The sequence below is a fragment of the Ooceraea biroi genome, chromosome 2 (assembly GCF_003672135.1).
Source record: "Ooceraea biroi isolate clonal line C1 chromosome 2, Obir_v5.4, whole genome shotgun sequence".
NCBI classification, from domain to species: domain Eukaryota; kingdom Metazoa; phylum Arthropoda; class Insecta; order Hymenoptera; family Formicidae; genus Ooceraea; species Ooceraea biroi.
In genome coordinates, this window is record NC_039507.1 from 15,684,466 (window position 1) to 15,712,403 (window position 27,938).

Genomic DNA, 27,938 nt, shown 5'->3' on the forward strand with positions numbered 1-27,938 from the left:
TAACTCGATGCTCGGCAAAGGTACCTCCGCCGAGTCACGTTACCAAGTGGCATTACGCAAGAGGCAATGTCGTCGCCATGACAGCTTTATGATCGATAAAACGGTTTCGATCAAATAGGAATTCCAGCTATGTCGCCGCACGACGTCGCTCGACTTAGCTGTCGGATTTAGCGGCGGGTCCACCCGGCGCGGCGGAGCGTTCCGCTCCCCGTCACCGTGCCTTTCATGAGAAATCATCAATGCCGGTCGAGGAGAAGCACGACGGGAGAAAACTACACGCCTCGCTGAATAACGATAAATCTCTCGATCGCCGCTAATCGATCAACCGCGAGTCGGAGACACGTGGAACGAGGCACGAGCAGGAAAAAAGACAGAAACGAACGGATGAGACGAGCCAAGTCAGATAAACTGTTTACGCGGGCTGTATTATCATTTCTGCGCACGGTGTGTCATTATTTCTCTGTGTACCGCGCGGCTTTAACCTTGCGAGGCACGAAATTACGTTTGGAGTTGAGAGTTCTTCGCGAGTTCCGTGCACAGCGATACGTATTCGCGATGCTTCCGCCGGATTGCTTGAATTCAACGGGCGTGAGAGGCAAGGATGCATTATGCGGTGCTTCCTAATGAGATAAAGTCGGGACCTCGCGTCGAGGTCGTTTGTATAAAATATATTAAAAGAAGATCTTAGAGAAATTTCATCAAAATGTTGCGGATTAGAATTTTAAAGTTTTCGCGATTTACGGAATCGCTGCGTTCACCGTGCTATTCATTAAAGCTAACACCAGACTATGCGCGATTCGTGATTCGTAGAGATTCGACATTCGAAAACATTCGTTATTCGTCAGTGTAAACTTTCCACGCTATTCGCGATTCGCAGTACATAATTCATAATTCGAATAGATTGATTCCTAATGCATTCGCGTCCTTTGAATTTCGTTAAAATACCGCTCGGTTAGCGCATTAGTGCGAACGGCGAATCGCACATGAGGAATCGACGAATTTCCCTCCACACTATTCACAAATATACGAATTACGAATCGCGCATGGTCTGGCGCTAGCTTTAGGATCGCAGTACGCGTGTATCACGTACTGAGCAATAAAATAGTTTCAGCTTCCAACATTCTACCGACCGCCAACTCTAATCAGGCGGACGTTCTACGGCCAAAATACAATTAGAGATTAACCGTACAGTTGCGCAATGGTAACGTTACATGTAATATTATTACGTAACACCCGATTAAACGACGAAATCTCCTACGCCAATTAAAGCCCGCGATCGTTTTGCACGTACGTCCGCATTACGCAAATGCGTCGTAATCTCCATCATATTTAGCACTACACATTTAATTAAGCGTCACGGAAATTCGCAGTTTGATCATGAAACGACCCGATGTATCTGTGCCCACCGACAGGACGAGTCCTATCCCTTTCGATCTATCTAGATTACGACTGGGAGACGGACGATCGCATCGCTCTGCGAGGGTATCTTCTAGACCGCAAAAAAAAAGAAAAGACAGAGGAAAAGAAACGAAGAAAAGGAAAGTAATCAGCGGGGTAAATGAGGAGCGAATCTTTGGGTGACGGGGGGGAGGGTGGAAAAGGAAGTCGCGAGGAGGGAAACCCGACAAAGTTGCGCATCGACCAAGGTCTATGTCACTGGAAACCGACGGAGAGATCGATTTATCCGTCCGCCCCGACTGTTTTCCTGGCTTCTCCTCTTTTTTGCTTCCTGGCGAATTCTATATCGCCGACTGTCAAGGGTGTCGCGTTTCGGAGCACCCTCCGAATATCGGGCAAGAGTCATCGAGACGAGACGGCGTCTCGTTTTGGGCGCGGTGGAACGAACGCAAAATTTTTATTTCGTGCTCAGTTCCGGTAACGTACGCACGTGTGTAGCACCGCACGCGCGGAAGTCCGATCAACGATCGCAGCCGTGAAATGCAAAACAGGTGCGCGTTTAAGTTACTGCACGAGTTATTGCATCGGCGTGCTCTCGCGCGGATAATTCTTTCTCTTTCTTTTTCTCTTCTTCTCCCAAGGTATAAAAAAAAGAATATTTACTCGTACGTGAAAGATGTATTCGATCGCTCGTAATTGGGAAATACATTATCACGACGCAACAGCGCATTAGCATGACAGAACCGATCTCGATTTAGATATCCGGGGCATCTTGGATCTCTGTGCTCGTTCGATGATGTATTAGAATATCACGACGCTTGTGATCCATTCAGAATTATTGACATACAAGATACGTCGCGTCGCTCGTACGTACGTATACACACAGACGTATAATCCAGAGATTGACATTTCACATTTCATGATTTCCGAGCCAAGGTTGTGCACGCAAAGACGTGCCGCTTGTTTTGACATCGTCATGACGACGCAATCGTGACGAGAAATAGAGAGGAAAACGAGGATAAAAGAGAGAAAAGATGAGAAGCCGAGGAAGTCGCCGAACCACCTGACCTAACGTAATCGCGACAGCTCGTGTCTCACCTTTCGATATCGCGTTGCCACGACACGGGCAGCTTTCGCGATGAAAAGAAGCGAAAGTTGAAGGCAACAACCGCTACCGTTTCCTCATTGTGTTTTTGCGCAAAGATCAGCGTGACAATCGACGATTTAATCCGCCGTCCGCTTCGGCTCGACTCTCGATCCCGGAACGCGCCCACCAGGCGTCGAGGAAATGGATCGTCGGGCACGTGTGCTCGCGCGCGTGGGAAATGGTGAAAGGCATACGTGAAGGAAAAAAGAACGAGAAAAAGAAAAGGAAAGAGAGAACCAACGAACGAACGTAACGTTGGGCGACAAAGGGGACGAACAAACAAAGCGGACATGGGCCGAATTTCGAGGCGCGCGCGGACACCGGGTGTCCCGAATGTACGCGTCCCAAGTGGACGCGTTTCAACGCAACACGTGACGACACTCGCGCGTATTCCGCGCGACACGTGCCTTGATTAATTCGTTCGCGAGAGATTGTGATGCGCCCGTAAAGTTAGCGCCAGACTATGCGTGATTCGTAATTCGTATATTTGTAAATAGTATTGAGGGAAAATTCGTTGATTCGTCATGTGTGATTCACCATTCGCACTGATTCGCTAGTCGAGCGGTGTTCTGACGAAACTCAAAGGACGTGAATCATTACGAATCAATCCACTCGAACTATCAATGATGTACTGCGAATCGCGAATAGTGTGGAAGGTTTACACTGACGAATAACGACTTTTCCCGAATGTCCAATGAATCTCTACAAATTACACCCACAGAAAAGATTTCTGGACTTAATGCTATTACTCTTTAATCTATCATAAAATAAGATCGCTATAGCGACAATCATATTTATTATTGAAAAGAAGCATATTTTAATCTTGAATAGAAAATTCGAAAATCTAGATTCAAATAATCTTGGTGTTATCTCATTCATTTTCTCAGAAGGATTTAGATACAAATTTGTAGCAAGTTCAAAATATTCTTGATTTAAGAATATTGTGAGATCTAAAAGACATCTTATTCTATTCTTCTAAGAGAATTGGTAGAATCTGCACAAAACGGCCAATATTTATGTGTTGCAATCGAAAATCGGGAAAGTGTTTCTGTGTATTTCTGTGTTTCTGTTATTTACAATGAATAAGTGCAATACTCTACAAGAAATAGTAAAAGATATGGAAATGTCTTATCTCGAATCTTATTTCTCAAGTAAGTATATTGTATATACTTACTTACATTTCCATATCTTTTAATGTTTCTTGTAGAGTAATTGCACTTATTCATTGTAAATAACAGAAACACTTTCCCGATTTTCGATTGCAACACAAATATTGGCCGTTTTATCGGAATAAAGGACGCAGAAGCGTCGAGTCGACGAGTGACTGTGAGAAAATGATGCGTCGACATCGACAAAGCCTACTATAAAGTGGCGCTAATATCAAATTATTCTACATACAAGAATATATAAGCATAAATTTGTATATGTTACTCTTGTCTGAAGACAGTAAGACAATCTTATTTAATTCGAGAGAGAAGAATAGAAATTACTGATTTAAATTAAAAATTGTTTTATTTTCATATTTTTTATACTTGTAATACGATTAAATTAGTCAATAATATTTTTCGTCTTGTTATCAGAAATCCTTTCTGAGGGTATACGAATCATGAATCGCGCATAGTCTGGCGCAAGCTTAACGAGACCGGCAAACCAGCGAGATGTAACAGACAGCTGAGTAGTCTGGACGCGTCTCGATCTGCACGCTCTTTGACAGCCGACACTCGACACACATGCCAACCCCAAGTACAAAGTTAAATAGCGTCGAGGTGAACTTTCACACGAAGCGAATCGGATACTTTTGCTCACGTCGCGATTGCGGATGTAAAGTTTGTCAGAACCGATCTCGATTTAGATATCCGGGGCATCTAGGATCTCTGTATTCGTCAGATAATTAAGCGCGTGCTTAATAACGGAACACGTTTACGACGTCTGACATGCCTCTCGAAGGAACACGCTCAGCGGAATACGTACACGCTCTTGGCGGCTCGGAGAGCGTGACGGCGCAACGAAAACAAATCGACGAAGAAAGGTCCAGGAGAACCTTTCGAGGGAGGCTGCTAACGCGGTTCGGAATTTTGCTTTATGGATCCAGCAGCAGCAGCAGCGAGTGTGACATTCCTTGTCGTGCGAGCCAGCCGAGCAACCAACCACCATGGTCCTGGGTCGACCGACGAGCCATTGTTTCCGAACAAAACAGAAACGCGTCGTTGGAATGCGAGTGTTTCCACAGTCATAAAAAGAAAAGCTGACGGAAAACGAAAAAAAATCCTGTCTTTTTTTCGGAAATGCTCGGGCGGAGAATAACGTCACGGAATGCAATTACATGTTCGCGCCAGGGTAGCCCGGCGGGCGAGGAGACAACAAAAAAAAAGCGTCACTTCCGGTAGTTGCTCGAGTAAGTGCCTCAGGGTAACCTGGACATGCAAACGAGCCGTGGACGTAGCGAGACACAAAAACGCGCGGCGTCCACGGCGTGACAAAAACAAAGACGTCGTTTCGCCGAGAGCGTCGTCCACGCGGGGCCATGATACCCGGAGGACGCGTTTGCGCGTCATGACCGACGTCGGAGAGGAAGCGGCGCGCAGTGCCGGCGGCGGCGGTGGGCGCCCTTCGTCGCGGGCCACTCTTCCGGAAATCAATCGCGTCCGGAATCATCGAGAATAAGGAGATGCCATTGGTCTTACCCCACCGGCGGGAAGGTCGAATAAGGGAACATCCTCGTCGAGGTTCCAGGATCCCGACGTCGCTCGTGTCGCCGTCGGCGCCCGTGCGTCTCTCTCTCCCGCTGTATCGGTATCCCTCCTTCTCCCCCTTTTTCTCCCTCGTTCTCCCACCCTCGCTGCTGTCGTCTCGAGAGAGGGCGATCGGCCGGCGGAATATGTACAGGCACACAAGTTCAAGGTCGCGTCAGGGTACGGCAGACGTCGGACGTCGCTCGTGTTGCTGGACGCGCGCACGGAACACAGAGAACCACGCGAGGAGGGACGCACATCGGTTCGCCGTTTGCCGATTCTGCAGTTTACTCGACAGAGGCAAAGGAGCGTGCGCGCGCGCGCGCGTACGTGCTCTCTCTCTCTTTCTTGTGCGAACGCGCTAGCGCATGTAACGAAACAAAGGATCGCGCGCACGTTACAAGCGCGGCGGATACGAAGGACGATGGCGAGCCGGTCGAACCACGCCGCCTGCGTAGAGGCACTGCCTCGCGAATTTGTAGGTTAGCGGCCGACCGACCGATCGAGCCAGGAACGAACGCGGTCTCACGTCTCTCTCTCCGCGGCAGGTTTCGCGCACTTGGAAACGCGACGGTATGGCAGCTGTGCGCTCTCACCGTCCACACACCGCGATAGTGGGGCGCCGACTGAGGGGGAACGGTGGGGGACAAGGGGATCGCCGGCCGAAGGGATACCAGACACGGGGTAGGGGTAGGTTAGGTTGGGCGGTCCGCGAGGGACACAGCGCGCCCTTACGCGTCGCGGCAACTGCGCGTACTACGTCGCGGTGGTTCACATGCGTGGATGCATGTGTGTGTACGTGACTGTTTGCACACGCGCGGGTGCGCTGATGCGTGTGTACGTGTGTTTGCATGTGCAGCGCGCATCGTGCAGACGGAATAGAATGTGCGCCGATGTATAACCGTCGGTTCGCAGCTTCGCGCTGCTCTGCCCTTCGCTAAAAGACTGGGCCATGGCGTGCCGTACGCGCACGGCCGCCCGAGAGTCCTCGCAGTGGTGCTCAGTCGGCTCATAATATTACCATTTTGAAAATATTGCGCGAAGCTAGTGAAAGCAGCGAGAACGTCGATATGATCTCTAATCAGCATTCTAATGAATATTCATAAGCCGAAATAAGACTTTGGATTCTTTGAACTTGTTGAATTTCGCGCTTAGAAAAGAAGCGGCAATCTGAGGAACGTTCCGAGTACGATTTGAATAATAAATTGTCCAAAAGAGCCACGATTACGTTGCATCAATTTCAGTTTTTATCCCTTCAGCTTGCTTTCGCAAAAGTGTAAAGCGTTATATATTCCTGCGTAGAGGCTCGCGGATGAATTTAATAATATTTGCTAATTAATAGCAGGCTTCAATTAACTGGAGCGACCACACCTGTCCCATCCCTCCCTCCCCCATTCCTCCTTTCTACTCGATTACATAATAGAAAATTGATAGCGGATAAAATCTCCACTGCCGCGCCTAGGTCTCATAATCAATTTTACAATATCGAATGCTTAATTAGGACGGGACATTGATTGACAAAATTATCGCAAACCTGTCCTTTTTTAATTGTTAATGACCTCGTGTTTAGCTCTATGAATAATAATAGCATGACTCGATCGTTCGATCAATTTTGCGTGTCCCTTTTAGAAAACGGTCGAAAAAATTCAGAAATTACAAGATACGCTTCGAACACACGCGGCCAATAATTTCCGAGAGAAAACGGTTTGAGAAAAAAATTGCCGCCTCGGCGTATTGTTGCAAATCCGGATACGTGGTACGCGAACACAAAGGGACGTGGGCCCGCGACCAGGAGGAACCGGTATGGAAACCATAAGGCGAACGGATAGTCGGGGCTGACGCCATTGGTTATGCAACTACGATTACACGTGTCGTACGAGTGCAAAACAAACGCAGCTAAAGTATTCCCTTACGGATACGATACGCGTCGCCAAAGCGAGATGTGTAAAAGACCGTGTTTTATTAATTAACGGTGGTCGACGACGTTAGACGGGGGCGTTTGTGACGTAAACTTTCCCAAATTAACGACGCTCCGCGAATAAATGATCAGCTCCGTCGAGCATCTTCTTCAACTAGCATTCACGATGGTCGACTAATCCCCGACTAAATAAAGACTCGGTTTTCGCCATCTTAACTCGCTTAAGTAGTTTTAAGAGTAAACACTTTCGCCACGTTTCACGGGATGGCAGCGGTACGCCGCGATTCCTCAGCGGCGCGCGCTTTTCCGAAAACTTCGCAACGAGCCTGCAACGATTTTGCATAATTGAGAGCCGGAAGACAGGAACCGCCGGCAAGAGGGAGGATGATGGCGCGCGCGGTACAGGATGCGGAAGGGAAAGAGAGAAGAAGCGAGCAATAAAGAGGGATGCAGCGTACATACACGTAACAACAATGGCTTTTATGCACTCAGCCGGCACATCGTTCCAGACGCGGTTGCATCGCGAGTCGAGTGCCCGTTTTTCCGCACATCCACCGTAACCGGTCTCGCTCGCTCGCGAAACACGCAACGCGCGAGACGTCGCGCGTTATTATCCCGGCAGCAAAGGATTCGCAGCGCGTGCTGGCTGCTATCCAAATTGCTGCGCCGGTCGAAATTTTCAATGCACATTCGCGTGTCCACGGCAGGCTACCGGAAGTCAACGCGAGCCGCTGTGGTTGAGCGGACCCCGTGTAGTCGATGCTAGCTGGCGGAGACACTTTTTGCTTGACGGGTGATTTTGCTGTGCACACTGTGAGTTGAAAGTGATTGCGTGATTATTAACCCTAGCTTCCCTAGCACACAGGGGGGGGGGGGTGCCTGAAACCCCAAGTAAAATAAAGTAATTCACGATTTTTTTTTAATGTAACCTTTTTTCACAAGCGAATATTTTACAAACTACTTTCTTTTTCAAATTTTCCTATGCATAGGCATATTCCTTGACGTGTGGCGTATCGATCGAAAAAAAGTGATTTAAAATCAGTCGATTTTTTCTTATATTTTTAACTAAATGTTCGATGTAGTGTAGCCTGTACTTCAGTGTGGAAAGCCCGTGAAAATGGAAAGTGTGGAAAGCTGGGGTTAATGTCTCGAGTCGATGCTCATAACTGAAAGAATACGTGTTGATCGTGCGTACGTTTTATTGTATCATTATTTTCTTCGGCTAAGTAGAAATTGTCTCAACTAATTACACAACTGTACGCGAACGGACTGTCAGCGACTGTCACTCGAGAGAATATCTCTTCCTGCTCTGACAAAATAACATTTCGACGACACAGAGCGCAGCTGCTCGTCTCGCAATATGTAGCTCAGAAAAATGAAAATATCCATCTCGCGATGTTCCAAAGCGTAACGGTCTTACGAAAAGCCGTCTTGTGTCATAGCCAGAATATTTCTTGCGAGAAAAAGGAGAACGAGGAAGGAGATCAAGTACAAATACACTTCGAGGAGCGTATTACGCTTGCAAGATCCGCCTGCATGAATCTTCCAGGGCGGTTTCAAGCCTGACTCTCCACGATTTTACACGGGATACACATCCTCGAGGAAAATTTCCTCAGACGAGAAGAAGAAAGAGAGGGAAACAAAGAGAGAGAGAGAGGGGGGGAGAGGAGATGCGCAGTCTGCAGTCTCTCTTTGCGGATGATATCACGCGACTTATCAACCTCCAACCCCGCGAGCAACAGACGCGCGCACTCGCGTGGTACTCGCGAGCAAACGATTTCCGCGCGAGTCGCCGAAGACAAAGGGCAGGAAACGCTGCTCCCCGATCGGCCCTTCGCAGCCCTGTAACACGATCCCACTCGAGACGAGGCAGACACCTGGGGGTTCACCTCCTGCACTCGTAACGCTTCTCCAATGCTTCGTTCGACGAGAGAGAAACCGCGAGGGGAGAGATCGGTGATGAAGGGCCCCTTCCGTGAGGCACCCTCTCTCTTTCCGTCGCGAGCTCTGAGGTACGACTGGGACGGAAATTTTATTACGTAAATTCAATTTGCATAGTGCGACCGGCGACGGTAGTTCGTCGTCGCTACACAACCGCGTTTCTTTCCTCTGGGAGATAACGGCGCACAAGCCACCTCCCGCGAGCTAACGAACTACATTTAAATTGATTTCATCTAAACGAGGCGAGGAAAGGAGGGAGGACATTAGAGAGGCATTTCGGATTACCGGCCACGCGATGGAGATGTTACGAGGAGGCAAAAGGCTTGAAAACATCCCTCTCTCGTATTATACGCGTCTCTCTCTCTCTCTCTTCTCACTCCTCCTTTTTCTCCCTTTCCGTCCGTCTCAATGTCGCGAAATATCTCGAATTATCTACTCACCGGAATCACGCGCCGTCCTAATGCCACGTATGCGGAGAATAACGTTAGTTTGAATTAATATTCAAAGCTCGCTCGTATACATATTCCCCGCTCGCCGAGCACGAGCAACGTATATTTGGCAAGGATTGTGTGTGTATCACACGTACCCCCGCGAAAACTCCATCGGGGTCGCTTCTAGGACGCACGCATTCCGGGATACAACGTTTTGATAAACACCGCGACGATGGACAACAATTACCAAAGGTACACACAACAAAACCAGCGAGAGCAGTAAATTGAATTCACTGTAAACACACGTGCGCGTAGTGCGCTGTCGTTTAATTCTTTTCGTGATACGCCACGATTATATTTTAAAGCGGTAGTCGCAAAATATGTCCGCCCGCATGCATGCATGCATGCATGCATGCATGCATGCGGAGGTGTAGTCACGAAATCGATTTTTCCTACAACAAAGGGATGAAAAAAAGTGTATCATCGTAATTATTGATCCCGGTGAGGAGCCAATACGCGCAATTAGCCCAAAACAGCAAGCGTGAAAAACAAAAATTGCGGCAGAATGTACGAGCACCGATGGGAATAACGACGGAATACCTTTATTTCATTACAGCACGTCGGGATAATAAAAAATCAACGAAAATGCCGTGCATACGTGCGCGCGCGCGAGAACAGGCGAGCCGGCAGCGGCGGGTGGCGAGGATTTAGCCGTCGAGTCGTTTAAATATCGCGGAAATTGAACCTATAAATTTCTGACTGCCATAAATTGGCCGACTTACCGCCCGTAAACGACGGTCCTCTCTTTCGTCTTCCGTTCCGGTGCGCTCTGCAGCTTCGAGAACAGGTCGCGAGGACCGAGACACCGAGGCGAGAAACACGAAGCCGGTGGTATCGCCCGGGTGCCGCAACGAGACCAAATAAGAACCCCATAAGTATCGCATAGTAGCGATTACGCAGCCGGCACCGAGACAAATATGTATCGCGCATTACATCGAGATGTTTATAGTGTCCTCGCGGGGGAAGCTCTCTCGGAGTCGCGAAGGAACTGCCGGCGTTGTAAATATCTGAGATTTTTTTCCAAGCGCGAGATATCGCGTGAACCTCTTAAAATTCAATCAAGGTTTTAAGGATACAAGGCGCTGCGAAACAGTAACGCTAACGGAAGCGGCGGGAAGGGGGAGGGAAATATATATCATGCTACTTTGAGGATACGTTCAGCAAATACTTCTCCCAGGGTACTTGGCATCCGCCAAGAGGGTAAACTTGTGAGGAGCACCTTAGATAATAAATTATTCATTACTCGGGATTGCGTAATATCGCCCGCGAATTCATAGCTAGTTTGAAATATCGGCGATAGCAGGATAATGCAGACGTTAAACGCGGGGCATAAACTGGCCGCGGCTAAAGGGCTTTTACTAAGGAGCGAGAGATGGTACGGTATTTTAAGTGCACTACTGCCGTATTGAGGAAAATGTACGTTGAAGAGGCGCTCGCTTGCCTCTCGGCAATAATACAGAGTGGTTCGCGCATCTTTCACGGAGCAAATTATTTTCCGAAATTCAATGTTCGTTATTGTCATAGTTTAACAAGTAGCTGCGCGAGAGAGTAGCAGCTCGGATGCTCCAAGAGGACGTACGATCCATTTTGCAGATGAGGCGAACGAGTATCTCGCGCTTCGAGACGACGTCACGAGGACGTCGTGCGAAATTTCGCGGATGATTTCGTTTTACACGATGAAATATTATGCGCGTTCGGAATGATCTTGCGAAATTCCCGGGACCTGGACGGCGGTCATTCTGGAACCGGACGTGATAATGATCTGTGACACCTCACGATATAACTGGGTCATGTTACTTGGCATGCTAGGCCTGACGTGCACGTCGTGATAATCAATTTCAGCGTGCGCTCGTCGCGCATCACACGAAGGCAACGATCCTTTGGATCTCGTTCGACCTGCAGGAGATCGAGACGCAAATTGCCATAGAAACTGATGCGTTTTTCGTGTCGCGGAAATTAAATCGCTCGCCTCAACGAAGGAAGGGAAACGAGGAAAGCGAAGCGCATAACAATAGATTATCAATACCGAGTGGAAAAAGCGGTCGCGCACGTACGTGGTGGAGGAGTTGTCGAGCAAGTAGTACAACCTGCCTTGTGCCTGGCGTGCCAGCTGGTACGCTGCTCGTAACAAGACTCCCCCTCGGAAACAAACACCGTATTCTGACTATCTGATTGTGTGAAACGGCGAAAGAAACAAGTATCTATGGCATCGTGACATCGGCAAATAGGCAATGTTACTGTCACGAGACATTAAATGACGGTAATCAAGGGGTTGCCGGCTACGTTTTCCAAATCGTTAATCATTTGGAAGCTAGTTCTTCGGTACTTTCATATCGGAAAAAACAGGCTACGAATAGCCTGCTAAACTAGTTGATATAACTGGTTTATTTCAGAGAGCTTGTTTTTTTGAATCGCGATTATATCGAGAGAGAAAACGATCGTTTCGATACTCTTTTGAAAAGTTGCACCAGTGAGAATAAATAACTTGGGGGAATAAATAACCGTCGGTCGCGTTTCATCCTCTCGTTGTTAGGCGCAGAAATAGATCTATATTTGTCAAACTCGTCAAAGGATTCAGTAATTCCGATTCGCGTAAATAGTGGCCTGTCAGAAAACATCCCGCGAGTCTAGACGCTGCGTCTCGTACGTTCGGCTGTCGGTCGGTCGTGTTTTCCGATATTGCGATAAAAGCACTTGCGAAGCAATCTACGAAATATTCATAACTTTCTTCAATTGGGCAGTGACATCGCTGCAATCCACTGCTCCGAATGATACGTCTTAGTGCGCTGCAGCTGCGAGTCAGAAAACTTTGTAACTTTTTGCGGCGATTCGGACTATTATTAACAATCGTACTGTTTGTGAATGTGTCCGTGCTTTTTACGTGAGTGCGTGCGTAACTGAACCGACCACCAATCCCGCGTTCGCGCCCGTCCAGCTGCATCGCGGCAAGATATCCGCCGTTCGCGAGCAAGATTTCCGAGGCCTACAGCAAAGTAAATCCGTTTCCGCTGATAGTTTTGGTGATAATTTTTGTTTTCCTGAATTTATTTATGTTGTACATCGCATTTTCCACGTTCTTTTTACTATCAAAGATAACCTGGCGGAAAATGTAGGGATTACCCGCGTACGGAATCGCATGTATCGCGACTACGACGTTTCCGATATCCTGGCAGCGATATCACCCGGCGAAATCGTTACCGAAAGCTTGTCGTAACACGGACTTTCTGTTTCGCTTGTCAAGCTTGATGTCGTATCGATCTGGGAGGAAACCGAGGAAAGGAACTGGAGTAGATATTCTGGTATTTTCTGGATGCTATCACGGTACGCGACATAAGTTTGCATTATTTTTATCTGGAAGATAGCGTATCATATTAACGTTAAAAACAGCAAAGATATTTCTAGCCAACATTGGCCATGACCCTTAATTAACGATTTTATCTCAAAAAGAAACATTATAAATTTCGCGGGAAAGTATGATTTCTCAGTCAAGAGAATTTTGAATCGCGAACAGCCATTCGATCCAACGATAATATCGGCAATATGCAACGTAATATGTTATATATTTGGTTGCATTAAAAGTCTGCAGCATTATTTAATTTTCTTTAATGACAAAATAACAAGTTCTGTGGAAAGATGGAATCATAAAGCTACCACAAAGAAGACAAATATTAGTAGAACAAGACGGCGCATATATTATATATATTGAATAAATATTTACATATACATATATAGATATATAATAATTTTGTCTTGGAATTTCATTAAAATGCCGCTACGAAATTTTGTTACAACAATATTATAACGGTACAGTTGAAAATAAAAAAAAAAGATCGTCAAAGTAGCGCGTCGATCGGTGGCGATTCCAGACATGGAGATAATGCAGAACAGATTGCGGCCGTGCGGTGTACCGTGGTAAAGGCGTTACTGGCAAGGCAATTCCGCGACACCGGAAGCTCGTGGGTCGAGCGAGGCACTTCCACCGAAAACTCGTTTATACGACCCTGCTGTGCGGTATGTAGGGCCATCGCTGCGGTTGCCCGGACGCCACTGCGAGAGACCGTGTGATACAGGGGGTGGTACACCCTTCTTCCGGGCCACTAAGATGGCCCTGAGGATTGTCCTTCGAGCACGGATTACGCAATAAAAGTGATTTCGCGATTTGACGGTACAATTGCGGCCCCGACGGAATTATTGATACACATTGCGCTCTTATTGTTAAATAATTTATTTAGTAGCTCTACGCCTTAGAGGCGCCGCGCCGCTCGTTTTGTCAGAGTATTATTTTCCTCGTCCCGTCCAGTGAAAGGATAAATCAGAGCAGTGACCGGTCGTGTTCATTCTTGCGAGAGATTTTAACGTTATTATATATTCGCTGCGAGCAAGCGGGAACAGCGTTGCGCTGTTACGTGGGATGTCCAGTATCTCTGACGTGAATGTCGCCTTCATTTTTGCGATAATGAATTTCTTCGGGGCGTCATCAGCGCGCGGAGTACCTCGGAGTAGTACTCCATTTAACTACGGGGATTTCTTGTTCCAGATATGCTCACTAGCTTTTGAGGGATTACGAATGGACGCATCGGCTTGTGTAAAATTCAAGATAATAGTAGCGTGATACGTGCATGAATCGCGGACCGCGCATTAATTTCGTCGCGCTAATAGAATCCCTGACGAGTTCTTATGCTGAATGGAAATCGATCGCGGAGCGGAGAGGTTTCATACTAATGTCTTCCGGATATTTTGATTTTTGAGTCGGTACTTGCATAAGATGCATAGTGTTGCTGTATACCTAAATTTCTCGCGGGAGGAAAATAGGGACGCGGTCCGTTTATAATCGATGCGCTTACGTCAAGCATCCTTAAGACCGTTTTAGACTGTGCAATATATTGCGCTAGATTTGATGCAATTTCTTAAGCACTTTTTTGCTGCAAGAATTGCTTGCCGTTGAATTATTGTGTTTTATACTGTACATTTTATTTGACGCAAGTACATTTTATTCGCGCAATATGCACTTGTATACGCTATATGTACAAACTGAAAACATGGAGTAACGTATCAGTTATACAGGAATAGCGTGCTTATTAATAGGAACATACATAACAAAACGAATAATACAAAGGTGAGTAACGAGGCGATTATCATAACCTTGTACTAATCATGAACAAACAAGTAACAAAAGTTTGTTCTTTTTTCGAGGTTCTTTCTGCACTAGTGCAGGCAGCTAAAACGAACAGATGTATATACTTCTTGCATTAGTGCAGACAGTTTAACTAAAAAGAACAGATCTCGAAACGTACGAACCATGACGCATACCAGCAGACAAAAAATTGCTCAGGAATAGAGTACGATTTCAGTATCTTGCGCAATTTACGAAACACATGCAATTTGCTTGCAATTTGTGTATAATATTCTGCAATATTTCTTGCTTTAAAACTTTTGCGCGATATATTGCATAGTCTAAAACGGGCTAAACAAAATTAAGTAAAAACAGAGATGCTCAAAAAACCAGGAATCCTCGCCGGGAAAGAGGACAAAAGATATGCAGGCGGATATCTGCTTTTTTTTAAACACATGAAAACGTGCGTTCGAAATGGCGAGCACAATGTAAATTTATCAAACATTTAATCTCGTTGCTCGGGGTTGCTTCCCCTGTAACCTGACATCACCGACTGATCGCGACGCGACTGGTTTCCAGCCGGTCATCCTCGTTCTCGTCGTCGTATCTGACCGCTGGAAAACTCAGCCAGCAGATATTTCAATCTCCATTTCCGGCGTCGGCGTCGTGCAAATTAATTCCACGCGCGACTAGCAAAAATCCGAACAGTTTGTCACCCACGCGGCGATGGGCCAGGGCGGGGAGGGGAGGGAAGAAAAAGCAAAACGCAGCAGGTACGTTCGTACGTGCGCTGGCGTAATATCAATTTATGACGTACGCGCGCGCTAACATCGGCTAATTGTGGACGCCACCCACTCTATCTCGTCGACCAATATACGTCGCGTGGGCGACCTTACACCTGCCCCGCGTCGTGACGCTTCATCTCACGCACGTACGCATGTATGCACGCGCGCATGGTCGCCCGCCACCTCGAAAGTCGCATCAACTATAAAGGAACCGACACACCAGCTGTCAGCGACGCAGACTGCCACCTTGCTCAATGAACCGTCCGAAAATACTAGCACCCGGCTGCAGCGTCTAGTTCGTAACTTCTCTTGCAACAAAGCACAATGAGAATGAAATGCGACGGTGGCGCGTTCGTCATTTACCATTCGCTCGTTACGTGCGTAACGGTAGCGGAGAAAACGCCGAAATGCCAAATGAGGACGCGTGAATGTAGACAACATTGCAAAAACACGTCGGCGCGCAAACTAATGCCCAAAGCGCGAGGAGTATCCAAATGAGAGACGACTTTACTTTGAAGCGTAGCTGCGTAATCAACGGGGCTCGAAATGCACCGCGTACGTAGCCAGATATGTCAGAGCAGATTAAAATGAACACGGTAAACTAGTAAACAACGCCAGCTCCAGCTGTCTTGAACTATAACTCTCTTCGAGAACTATAACTCTCTTTTCGTTGTCGCGCATTTGCATTATCTAAAAAAACGACACTACTGTCACTCGCAACTTCCCTCTATGCACATTATCCGATTTCGAGCGGTAAAAATCCGTCGTGCTGTCTTGTGAATTTATTATTACGTTCGTCCACCGTTAAACTCTTTTAACGAGAGGAGAATCGACGGTCCGATCCGCGAATCTGACGCGAATCAGTCGCGGTGAATGACATAATCCCTCTCCGGGCTAATACCGCTAATCGACACTCGGGCGATCGATGTGGCATTTAATCGACAGAATGAAAAGCGTTACGTTATATAGTATACGCGGTTATAAATACTCGAGCGTTTCGGCGCACGTATCCGGATATTACGCTACGTATCCACGTACGCGCGATTAAGCGTGCTATTCTATTTCGCGATTTCGAGTCGCGAATCTGCGCGAAAACGTCACGTTTTTCATAACGCACCGATGCTCGTTATCATTCACAGTCTCGTGGATAATCAGTAACGTACAGTGGACAACAATGACAGCGCACACACTCTTTTTCTTTCTTTCTTTCCATCTCTCCGAGCGAGCGAGTGCACGCAGAGAGGTCTCTCTGTCTTGCGAGAACCTTCGCGATATCACCGCGCCGACACAAAGGGTTCTTCCTGATTACTATTCTCCTTGCTCGATACTGAAAGAGGTAAGGTTCGCGGGTCAGGAACAAAGGGCGTGCTAGGAGAAGAGAGAAAGAAACCTAATCGCGAACGCGGATCTGCCTGTATCTCTTTCGGCTGGAGAACCGTGGCGGAAGATGTCGGGAAACGGAAAAGCGAGCGAACGGAAAGGCGTGCGTGGCGCACGGGTTTTCATTCATCTATCCTTTTGAGTGTATATGTGAGTACGTTGTGTGTGTATGCGCGCGCGAAGAATCGTTGCGTTCGCCGCTTCCAAAGGAACTTTAATCAAAACTGGGAAATAGAAGAAACCTGCTTTTCATCCCACCAGCCTCTCGCTGCAGAAACCGTGCAGCCCGTTCACGACGGGCGGACGATAATGCGACGGCTGACCTTCCGTGCAAGATATCTCGAAACGCGCGTACAATGCCGCATTGTCTCAGGTACTTTATTGTGCTCGGACGTTCAAGTATCACCAGGCGGATCTCACGCGGATGTGTGAAATGATTTGCGATTGACGTATAACGAAAATAGCGGACTTTCCAGCGATCAAGACGAAAATACCGAGGAAATTCACGAGATCATTCACGATTTAAAGTTCGGAGATTGTGTGCGTGCGCGCAAACCAACGACAGAGTCTTACGTGACTCGCTTGAATTCAGATCAGTCCCGCTTCAGTAATTAAAGCTTAATTGCCGAGATATTTCACGTTGGAAATTAAACGGTTACGATGAATGATGACTGATGATCCCTCTCGGCGCTCTTGGCAGCGTGCCAGGAGCGGTTCATTAGGTATTGTAGATTATGCGTGCTCATATTGCGCATAGAAAAATGGTTTATTAATGAGTTACGCGAACAATGTTTAGCAATAACAAAGGCTCCATATGGCAGGACCTGTTAATCGGTTGAGAAGGAAACTATCGGGATCTTGCGATCACCGATGCAAATTGTACGTTATTGCAGTGTGTATCGTGCACCGTGTATATGCAATAATCGTAAAACAACTGGAGACAGGACGTACAGGTTTACACATTACTCACATGCAAACATAGCATAAGCTTAATCTATTTGCGATTAAAGCCAAGTTCCCATGCATCGGAATCAGTTGTGACATCAGCGATGTTGTGTTACATATTCAAATATCAGTACAACTCTCTAAGATTAATATCGCCTAACTAAGCAATGATTTACAACTCCGAAATAACAGGAGCCTCATCAATTTCTGACAAATTTATCGCTTGCCGTAACTCTTCATCGAACGCTAAGCGATTCGGCAATCGAAGCGGATTTATTAAACGAAAAGTTGATCCAAAAATACGAAACCAAAATCGAGCATTTGATTTCCACGGCGAATTTTCAAATGTATAATTATTTAATACAATTAAAATTGCGGCAAACTGCTGTGTCAATAAAAACGCGAAGCTTAATATTTTAGGAGCATCGGCTCCACGAATACGTATCATAAATAATAACATATCTGTCGATTTGGAGAACGCGACGACGGAACAAGATTCGAGATTTTCAAATATTCACCGAGACACATTCGATTTGCAACAGTATGCATTATACAGAAAACACTCACCAATTCTCCAGTACACCGACGTTCGAGAAGTTTGGCGGGAAACTCGCGGCCGCCATCGATGGTCACGGCTGATGTCCGGTAGTTCCGTTACTTCCGGATCCTCTTCTCACAACTCTAACACGTCACTGAAAGGAGCAAATAGTCAGATGATTAAAATTAGTGCTCAAAGCTCATGAAAAACATGACAAAACGAGGTTGGTGAACGTGTCCTGAATTCTACTTCTACAAAAGGAACCAATTATGAATTTCAGGTCATTATTAGCGGCTATCGAAGAAAATAAAATAAAACTTAGTGACGCAAGAATACACATATCGAGAATGTCGCTTAATGTCATCGATTGAAATGACAAAAATAAAAATAACTTTCCCGGACATTTTTACCAGGACATGTGGTTTAGATCGTCATATTTAACCGCAGATGCTTTCAAGAGCATTTAGCTTGCACTGAGCGCGCTCGTACTTTCTTTTTTCATTACGTTTTTTATTAAATACCATGTATGTACGCGTAAATGTCGATCGAATAACGAGACGCAATTGGGGAGCGAGGAGCGATTTTAAATTCTAAACGACCGTAATTTCGTCGTAATTGTGATTCGCACAAGCGATGCTGTTTCCGGCAGATACGGGGATCCGGAACGCGACGGGAGATGACGACAACAACGAAGCCGGCCATCTTTCTTAAAAATGCCACCGCCTCTCTGTACGCCCGCCTCTCGCATCCGTTACGTATGTGCGAGATATATATATACCACCGTACATAAAAGTGTGTTTGGTGTGGCGATGCGCACACGAACGTGCAACACCACAAAATTCGCACCTCGGCACTCTCCTCTCTTCCTATCCTTCCCGCATTGCTACCTTTCCGCTTTTCGGGTCTCGGTATCAGTAATGAACGATCTATTGTGCCGGTGGATGCTCTTTTAAACTGGCAAGACGAAGAAAGAGAGGGATGCAGCCGGCTAAGGGTGGGTGGCGACTGCACGAGAGTGGCGTAGAGGAGGCATGAAAACGGTACTCGTTAATGGATTCCCACTCTCCTGGGCTCCTTTACTCTGTTCTCTCTTCGCTGTCTTTTCCCTTCTTTTCCTGCCACGTTTCCAGCCCCGCTTGCCATCGCTCTGCCCATCGCTGCTGGTTCTTTAAACCACCCGCGATGCCAGGCGGGCGCTCGTTACACGCGTAAATCCCGACAGCCTCCGGGCGCATTGTCCGACGATGGCAACGCGCATCTCCGATTTATAACAATCCTGAGGTAAACGGTCGAACTACCCCTGACGCGCCGTAGATATCAATGTGGGTGTGACAGGAGAATATTAGGCCGTCTGTTCCAGCCTGTATAATAAGAGGATCATCCGTGCCGCGCGGAAATCTTGAGGCTTTCCGAGAAGTAAGGGGTTGAATCTCGATTAATGGATTAGCGGAGACTAATCCGCAACGGCGCAGATCATGCGTACCATTTCGCCGAGGACGTGAAAAGGATTTCCGAAAACAGGACACAAGAAAAGGTACGAAAATGTACAGGGAAGGGATCATTCGACATTTTCAAGCACTTAACACTCTGATGAGAGAGACGACAAACTTGTAAATTGCTCTCGCGATTAGTGAAGAGAGGAGATGCGTTCGCGCGATCAAATCACGCGTATGCGCGTACTCGACGTGGGCGCGATCGTGCGCCCACTCGGTCGAAGCGGTGCGGAAACACGAGCTCTCGTGTGCTCGCGATGCGCGCGTCCCGTCTCTCGCGGATTAGAGAATACGACAAAATCCATTGTCGTCGATCGAGCGCTGCCATTGTCCGCCGCCATTGTTCGTCCGCTCGTACGGCGCTGATAAGGGTGCGCGATTCCGCCGCGACTACCCGGTTCGCGAATGACAGCAGGCCGAGAGACAACGCCATTATCTCCGCAAAATGTCTGACGAGAGAGAAAGAGAAAGGGAAAAAGACGGAGCGAGAGAGCAGCGCACCTCCAACACGTTATCGTTGAAATATTTTCAACAACATTCCTCGACGATAATTGGCAACGGAAAGCGGACAAGTTCATTGCGGTCGTATCAAGCTCCGCTCGTGGATTGATTTCCCCGCGGTGATAAAAACAGACGAACTCTTCGATGCATATTTTCCCAGCTGGCCGGGGTTGAAAACACAAAAATGCTAGATTTATAAATATTTTTTTAATTATATTTTAATATCTGCCGTTGTGATCGCGCAGGCGGGTGATCCGGTATTCCACGCCGATAATGTATTATAATCGCCTCCGCACGATTATCCATGTTTATCAACTCGTGTGCAAGCGCTGCTTCATTCGCTTATACTCGCTTAAAGTTACGCGACGCGGAGCAAACTTTGCTAACTGGCGAGCGCGCGCGAAAACCTGAATGGTATATCGTGCATACGCGAGAAACGTAAACCCGCGCGGCTTAATTAACATCGGCGGAATCGAAGTGTTTTAATTAACGCAGCCGGCGCGACTAATGAAAACACCTTCACCACGTGGGTGCGTCTCGAAAACCCAAAGATTCGTCACGTTCGATCGCGCTCTCGATCGCGGGGACGCGCTGATACTCGCGACGTTTGATCGCAAATAAAATCTCTCTTCTCGTGGGGTAAATAGTTTTACACGATAACGGCCGTGCGCGCGCGAGCGCCGATTTGATTTGATTCGATTCGATTCGCGCACACACGCAATACCAGAATACGTAACCAGAATAACGAAATAACGAAATATCCAGTGGAAAATAGCGCGAACCACTTCGCCGCGACAAGATATCGGCGTGATCATTAAACGTCGTTAAAAAAAGTCGGTCGCGATGCAGCTGGATCGTCGTTCTTGACTATAAACGGGAGACGCACCTCGCGACTCGCCCGACCGGCGCGAGCTGCATCTACTTTCTCTATCTGGTCTGACTAGGAAGTCATAAATCCCCTTCGCCATTTGCAACCTACGTTTTATACTGCGTACCGCGGCGATAAAGCGAGCGAGTGCCATCGGATCGATGCCAGGACGCTGACAACACGCCGCTCGCCCTCCAATCTCGCGCGTTTCGGCAGCTTTTCCGTTGAGAATGGCGAACGATAAGAGCGTTTGCCACCGGCGAGTCGGACAAATAAATTCCGAGTCATTAAAACGCGCGATTTGTCACGACCGCGATTGACAATACGTCGAGCTTGAAACGTTGCAGTGAGAACTCGCGCGCGGATCTTCCGGTACTCGTCCACTCGTGAATGCCCTGCGAAAAATCGCGCGCGTACGGCGACAGCACGCGTCGCGACGACTATAAATAATGATCGTCGTCGTCGAATCCCGCCGCAATTTACAGCTTCGGACCTCGCAAACCGACTCTGCCCTGCGAGCGCAGAACTCGCGATACGTTACCGCGATTACGCCGCTTACTTATTACGCGCAACACGCTCGTCTCGTACGGTTCCACTTTCGCAAAATTGCTGTCAGAACTGTTTCCGAATAAGAGGCAAACTGGAGAGCGATGATCGCGGGTATCTCGGCGTGTTCTCGGCGATTGCCTTTCATTGCCACTGCCATCGCCATCCATCGGCGCGAATCGACGTGCCAACGAACCTCTCGGGACCTCCGCGAGACCGTTTATTACGCCAAATTGGCATGGCGAGTATATTTGGTTTTAATCTCAGTCTCTGTTTGAACGAGAGGCGAGTGTGTCAGTTACGACGGTAGTACTGCGGAGCGGCGATCCATCATCGGCGTCGCGAAAGTCAACGACAAACGTTTGCCACGATCGAATACCGTGCCAGAATCGTCATCGTCGTTGCCGTTGCCGTCGTCGTCGTCGTCGTCGTCGTCGTGATCGTCGTTATCACGTGGGCGAACCAGAATGGGCACGATTTCTCGTTGGTTATGGTCCACGTAGCGCGCGGCCCCGATTAAACCGTCGTCCGCGGTTGGAGAGACACGCTCTCTCGCCCAGGCTTCCTCCTCCTGCTCCTCTCCGCCTCGTTTATCTCTCTTTTTTTTTATTGATATATTTGTGCTGAGCTGTACAACATAGCTGTCAGTTCTCCAGGAGTCTGCGTGAGTAGCAAATCCAAGGCAATTGATGTTTGACGTTTGGAAATTTAACATTTGTGAATTACCTTACAGATGATTCGGATGCCTCGAAGTAGGTAATTGAAAATCTGTTTCTAATTAAACAGACTCAATGTAGCATAACCGCACTGTGTATATTACTGATAATACCAAAGTTTGAGTTTCATTTTGCAAACAGGTCCATAGTATCTCTTGGAAATTTTTCGATTCGAAAGACTGAGCAGGAATTTCTCTGCTCTTTATGAAAATGTATCTAAATATATAGCAGTTTTTTTTACATCACTGAATATAATTTACGGACGATTCAGAGAATCGTCCAGTCGAATCGTGCAGTCGCAAATTTAAGGCTAACCAGGATGCCGTCATTTATTAATTCTGTAAAATTTCGAGAGCCGCAGAGAGAGAGAGAGAGAGAGAAAGAGAAATATGAAGCGAGGCTTTAATGGGTTTCCCGTCTGCGCGCACTTTCGCCTACCGTTTTATCTTCGCAAATTGGGTTAGTCTCCTTGGTCGCGTTTCCCCGGGTCCCACCTGTCGTCTTCGCGACGCCCGTCGTCGCCGCTCGCCGCTGACGGCGTAACGAAGCGGACGTGGCACGACGACGTGGAAAAGATCGCAGGGTGCAGAACAGCAGCGGACCTTTAATCCGGCGATCTCCGTCAGAGCTAGACCGAAGTCTATTAAAGGTGAGCGATTAAAACGTGCTTAACGGCCGCTTAAATAAATGACGAGGAAAAAGCGAACTTTGCCGAGGACTGGCCAACGCGATTTCCCTCCTCTAGCTATCCCGTTAATAATTGACGCGACGTTCGTGTCCGGCACCTGGATCTTTCACGGATCCCGTGCATTCGGTGAAGTAATCGCGAGAGACTTTCTTCTAATTGACATCGTTCTCTCTGGACTCTTTCCTTTTTTCTCTCTCCTTTCCTCCTCCCCGTGAAACTTGTCGAATTAACCGACCGCGTAGGCAGTTTGACAGAGCGATAAACGTTAATAAGCGTCGCACGACGGCAAGTTTTTCCCGAAGGAGAGTAATCACGTAGAGTAATCGAGTAATAAAGCTGAAGTAATAAAGCTGGAATTTATGAAATGTTACGGATCGATTGCGCGGGGGTATACGCGTAAATAGAGATAAATAAGAAATTGGAGCGGTCGACAGCACACCATAAATTTCCCGTCTCGGCAGCCCACGTCGTATCATGCATCAAACAGTAGCTCTTAAGCTAAGGGAGCGGGTAATAATTATTGAACGAGCGTCATTACATAATACTCTTGATCGAGAGCGGGTATCGATCGGGCATTCGCGTTTCTTCCGTCGGCACAGCGAACGATAAACGTGTTGCCGATATCTTTGTGTGCAAGTACAAGTGTATGTACACATGTTTGCGCGCGATTCATGCTCGGAGATCGGGTTTCCGTGTATGAATACGTTTCACCCACTTCTCGTTTCAGCAGCATAAAGAAATTCAAACAGATTTATCGCCGCGAAGCATCGTTGAATTCGAGCGCTCGCGGGGAAAGAAATGGAGAACGAGCACACGAGCGACAGGCTGAGCTGGATCGAGCACGTCTGAATGCGCGCCAAATCTTTCGTCCGATACGTGCACGCGCCTAATATCGACAGATTTGCGACAGGAATCGGCGTACAAACGCACAGGTATCTCTTATCGGTTCACGCGAACCGGAGACGCGAAAAACTGCGCGACTAGCTATTATCGATTCTAGACTTCATCAGACTTGATGCGGCGTGTCTTTCCTCGACGTCGAAACGAGAGGCGGCAACGAAACTCCGCGTTCCCAAGTAGGAAACAAGAAGACAGAAACCGATGACGCAATATTGACACCCTGTAACCTCGTTTTAGTTACCGTTCGACTCCTACCCTTCGACGGAGATACGCGAGGCCGGTGGAGGAAGAAACACGAGGATATGAGGGCGGAGAAATGCGCAAATAGGGACGGAAGGGGAAAGAAAGAAGTGGAAAAGGGAGTTGCTCCCCTTTCAAGCTGCGACGAAAAAATTGTCGTTGTGTCGGCCATTGTCGGTACTCATCGCGGAACAATCGCGATAATGAGAAAGCTACGCAGTCGAAGACCGCTTCACTTCCATTCCCTTTTTCCCCCTCTTTCCCTTCTCCCCCTTCTCCTGGTGCTTTTTCACTCCAGCATCCACCTGCAGCCGGAAGACGCCGGGTTCGCGTGTCTCGCGTCGCTTTTGTCCTCGAACCGACAACCAACTTTCATCGCGCACGTCATTGGAAACTGCAAGAAACTAATCGCCGTGTGTTTAGCACAAGAAACGTAAAAGAACGCGATGTCGGATCGGGTGATATTACCGCGGTGCCATTTACGCGATATATCCTCGCATAAAACGATCCGTAATTGAAATTGCTGAAGCAAGAGACGCTAATGCCTACCTCGGTAATTACAAACATGTGTATTAATAAATAATATACTGTTCCATACCTCGATAATAAATATCAATTATATAAATCTATACGCACGTCGCGTATCGTGTGTAAGTGTGCACAGGTACGATCACTCGTACACGTGTGAGGTCCGTGAGGACCGACAAATTCAATCGAGCAAGAGTGGAACTGCGGTTTAACAAAATGCCACGCGACCGATTTATTACAGGACTTTAACGTAGCAATTGCTTCACCTATCAACAATGTCTACAACGATTTGTCGTGTCCGGCATGACGAACCATAAACTCGTACATTCATACAGTTCGGACAGCTTTACGACGTGCGAGGCAAAGGTCGAAATCAGCAAGAGATCGTCTCTCTCTTTCTCTCTCTTTTTTCCTCTTGGGTTGGCATTCGAACTCGCAAAATTGAGACTCGGGTCGGCGGCCTTGCGCGCAAGTATAAATATCTAGGAAACAAAATTACGGTGAGTTTGCCGTTACTATTTGTTACTTCGAGCTCCTCCGGGGTAGGAAGATGAACGCGCGTTTAACCAGGCCAAGTGGAGATCTGCCTGGAGAAAAATGTGACGGAGCGACTCGACGCGAAATAAAACCTCGAGAGTACACCTGAAATAATAATCCGCCAAACTGTCCGGCGAACTACCCTAGGCAACTTTCTTAAACGACAACCCCAAGAAACTCTCGGCTCATTCGGGAGCTCGCCACAGCGAAGGACAAAACTTTGACGTGGCCGCATCAACCCTTGCGCAAGGAGTAATGACATCCATGTACTCTCGGATGCGCCATTTGCAATCCCATGTACATACATTCTCGTTCCTTCTCGAATGACATTGACGAGTAGAGACAGAGAAATGTACAAGGAATCGATTCTCTCTTCTCCTCTTTTTTCTTCAAAACTCTGTACTAGGCAAACCGCGTGTACGCCACTCTCTATCTCTCTTCCTCTATGGCTTTAAGAAATACTTCTTATCCCACTTGACGTTTCGCCAGAAATACACGCGCCGTCTATCGTCACCGCACGCGCGCGACTACGCGCGAATGCGGCGAGCAGCGCGCTATTGCGCGATAAATCCATCAAGCTTTATGGCGACGTATAACTGTTATCTCCCTGCCACCTCTACGTGCTTGAACGTCATCGCGCCGAAATTTCTCGCGTGTCGTTCCTCGTTCTAATTAATTCCGATCCTCTTGAGGCACGAGAATAATTTCGCGATAAAGAAGAAGCCGGGCAGACCCGTCCGAATCCGTATGAGAAGTTCTTCAATCTCCCCGCAAATCTCGCACGGCGAGGCGCCGAAAGTTTTGCCGGTATACACCTTAGTTTAGACCGCGAGATAGTAATCTTCGGATGTTGGTTTTGACAGCCGGTAGGCAGTAGGAATAGAAAACGCCGTTGCAACGGTGGTTCACCGAGACGCGAGAGGTGAGGGAGGGAGGGAGGCGAGAGGAGAAAGGTCCATGTCGGCGGACGGACGGATTTAGACAACATCTGGTCCAGTCTGTTTCACCGGTTGGACGGGCGAAGCACCACCGATCGGATTCGAAATAACTATCATCCCGTTTTTGCGCGTGCGATCCCGGCCGGTGGAATACGCGCGAAGCACGCGCTGCCGAGACTCGCCGACTGCACCCCAATAATTCCCGAGTAATCGATATATAGCGACGAAGATTTGTATGTATCCTTTTTTTCGTCTTCGTTTTCCCTCTGTGTCTCACGCGATTCTTGTTTCGTTTCACGTCGCAGACGTCGCGGATGAAGGAGATCGGCGCTCCGCCGAGTCGAATTTCTCCTCGAGGATCCGCGCGAGGAGCTTTGCACGGGACGTGAGAGTATTATGTACTTATATGTACCGGGATACCTACATGGAGATACGATGTTGGGACAACGCGATCGGTGGCGATTCTCGGAGCGTCGAGATGCATCAGCACGAACGGGGGTTGCGCGCCCGCCCGGGTTACGATTCCTCTGTGTGCATCGTACACGCCGCGCGTTCCTGCCTGGGATCCTTGGGGAGACCGATATTCGGGATATTCGGTTTCCGGGAGGCATCGCACGTTCCACCCTTTATTTCGTCTCTTTGCCTCCCCTGTATTCCACCGTAGCTTTTTATTTCCGCTCGTCGCCGGCCGTCTCGCTCGGCGCTATCGATTTAACGACTTGAATAACGATCGCGGCATGTGCGAACTTCGTTAACCTGGGGCGATCGGGACACGTGACTCTCGAGCACGGTGCAACGAGAAACGAAAGCGGCTCGGCACGCCGCGGCGAAACCGGAATTCGCACAGCGCGCCGAGATATTTGTCTAGGAAGTTAATTTCTCTTTATTGCGTCTATATTTAGCTGCAATCGCGCGTTACAGCGATTTCGCGACGCGACCGATCGAGTGGCGACCGTTCCGGTAAACTGCACATTTAATTCTTGGAACCCTTAAACCTGCACGCATGATTGCCGAGTTCGTTGACCAATGACAATTTACACGAGATTAATTAATGTAAAGTTAATTAATTGCTTATAGTTAACATAAATCCGTTTAATATACGCGATATATAGAAGCAGCGTAATAATAAACATGATGCACTAACCGTTATTGCTCGAGAGACGAAAAGTGCAATATCGAAAAAGAAGAAATTTTCTTCTGCGACACACGAGTAGAAAAGAGTCCTTCAATATGCCAAGAGAATCCCGACATTCCACGATTCCACGACATCTCGGATATCGGAAGTCTCATTAGGAATTGAAGGGTTAAACGTACACGTACAACGATCCAGTGTCGCGACTCGTGGCGTCGCGTCGCGTCTGCCAGAACGTTTCGTGTGTCTGCCCCGCAGGTTATCGATTTTGGCTCACGCACCGTGTATACTTCGAATCTTCGATATCCCGGTTCGAGTTGGAAGAGGACAAAAACGTCCCTGCCTCTCAGTCGATTCGCCGTTATCGGATACCTCGGGAACTCGCGAATTGTCTGTACCAAGCAGCGCGAGGTAACGTACACGCGTGCGGAATATCGCGGCTGCGTCGGGGATCCGCGACGAA

General features: G+C 47.8%; 1 protein-coding gene across 5 annotated transcripts in view; it reads right to left on the reverse strand.

The window, feature by feature from the left end:
* The window catches only part of LOC105280181 (RNA-binding protein Musashi homolog 2), a 98,259-nt gene that overhangs the window by 44,081 nt on the left and 26,240 nt on the right, over positions 1-27,938 (reverse strand). For 3 of the 5 annotated variants that reach the window (XM_026975232.1, XM_026975234.1, XM_026975231.1), the window contains exon 2: positions 18,418-18,542. In XM_026975232.1, coding sequence (XP_026831033.1) covers positions 18,418-18,473 — 56 coding nt within the window. In that variant the 5' untranslated portion in view covers positions 18,474-18,542. Of the gene's footprint in view, positions 1-5,229; positions 5,925-18,417; positions 18,543-27,938 lie in introns of those variants that run through there. The other 2 variants (XM_026975233.1, XM_026975235.1) reach the window with 2 other exon arrangements.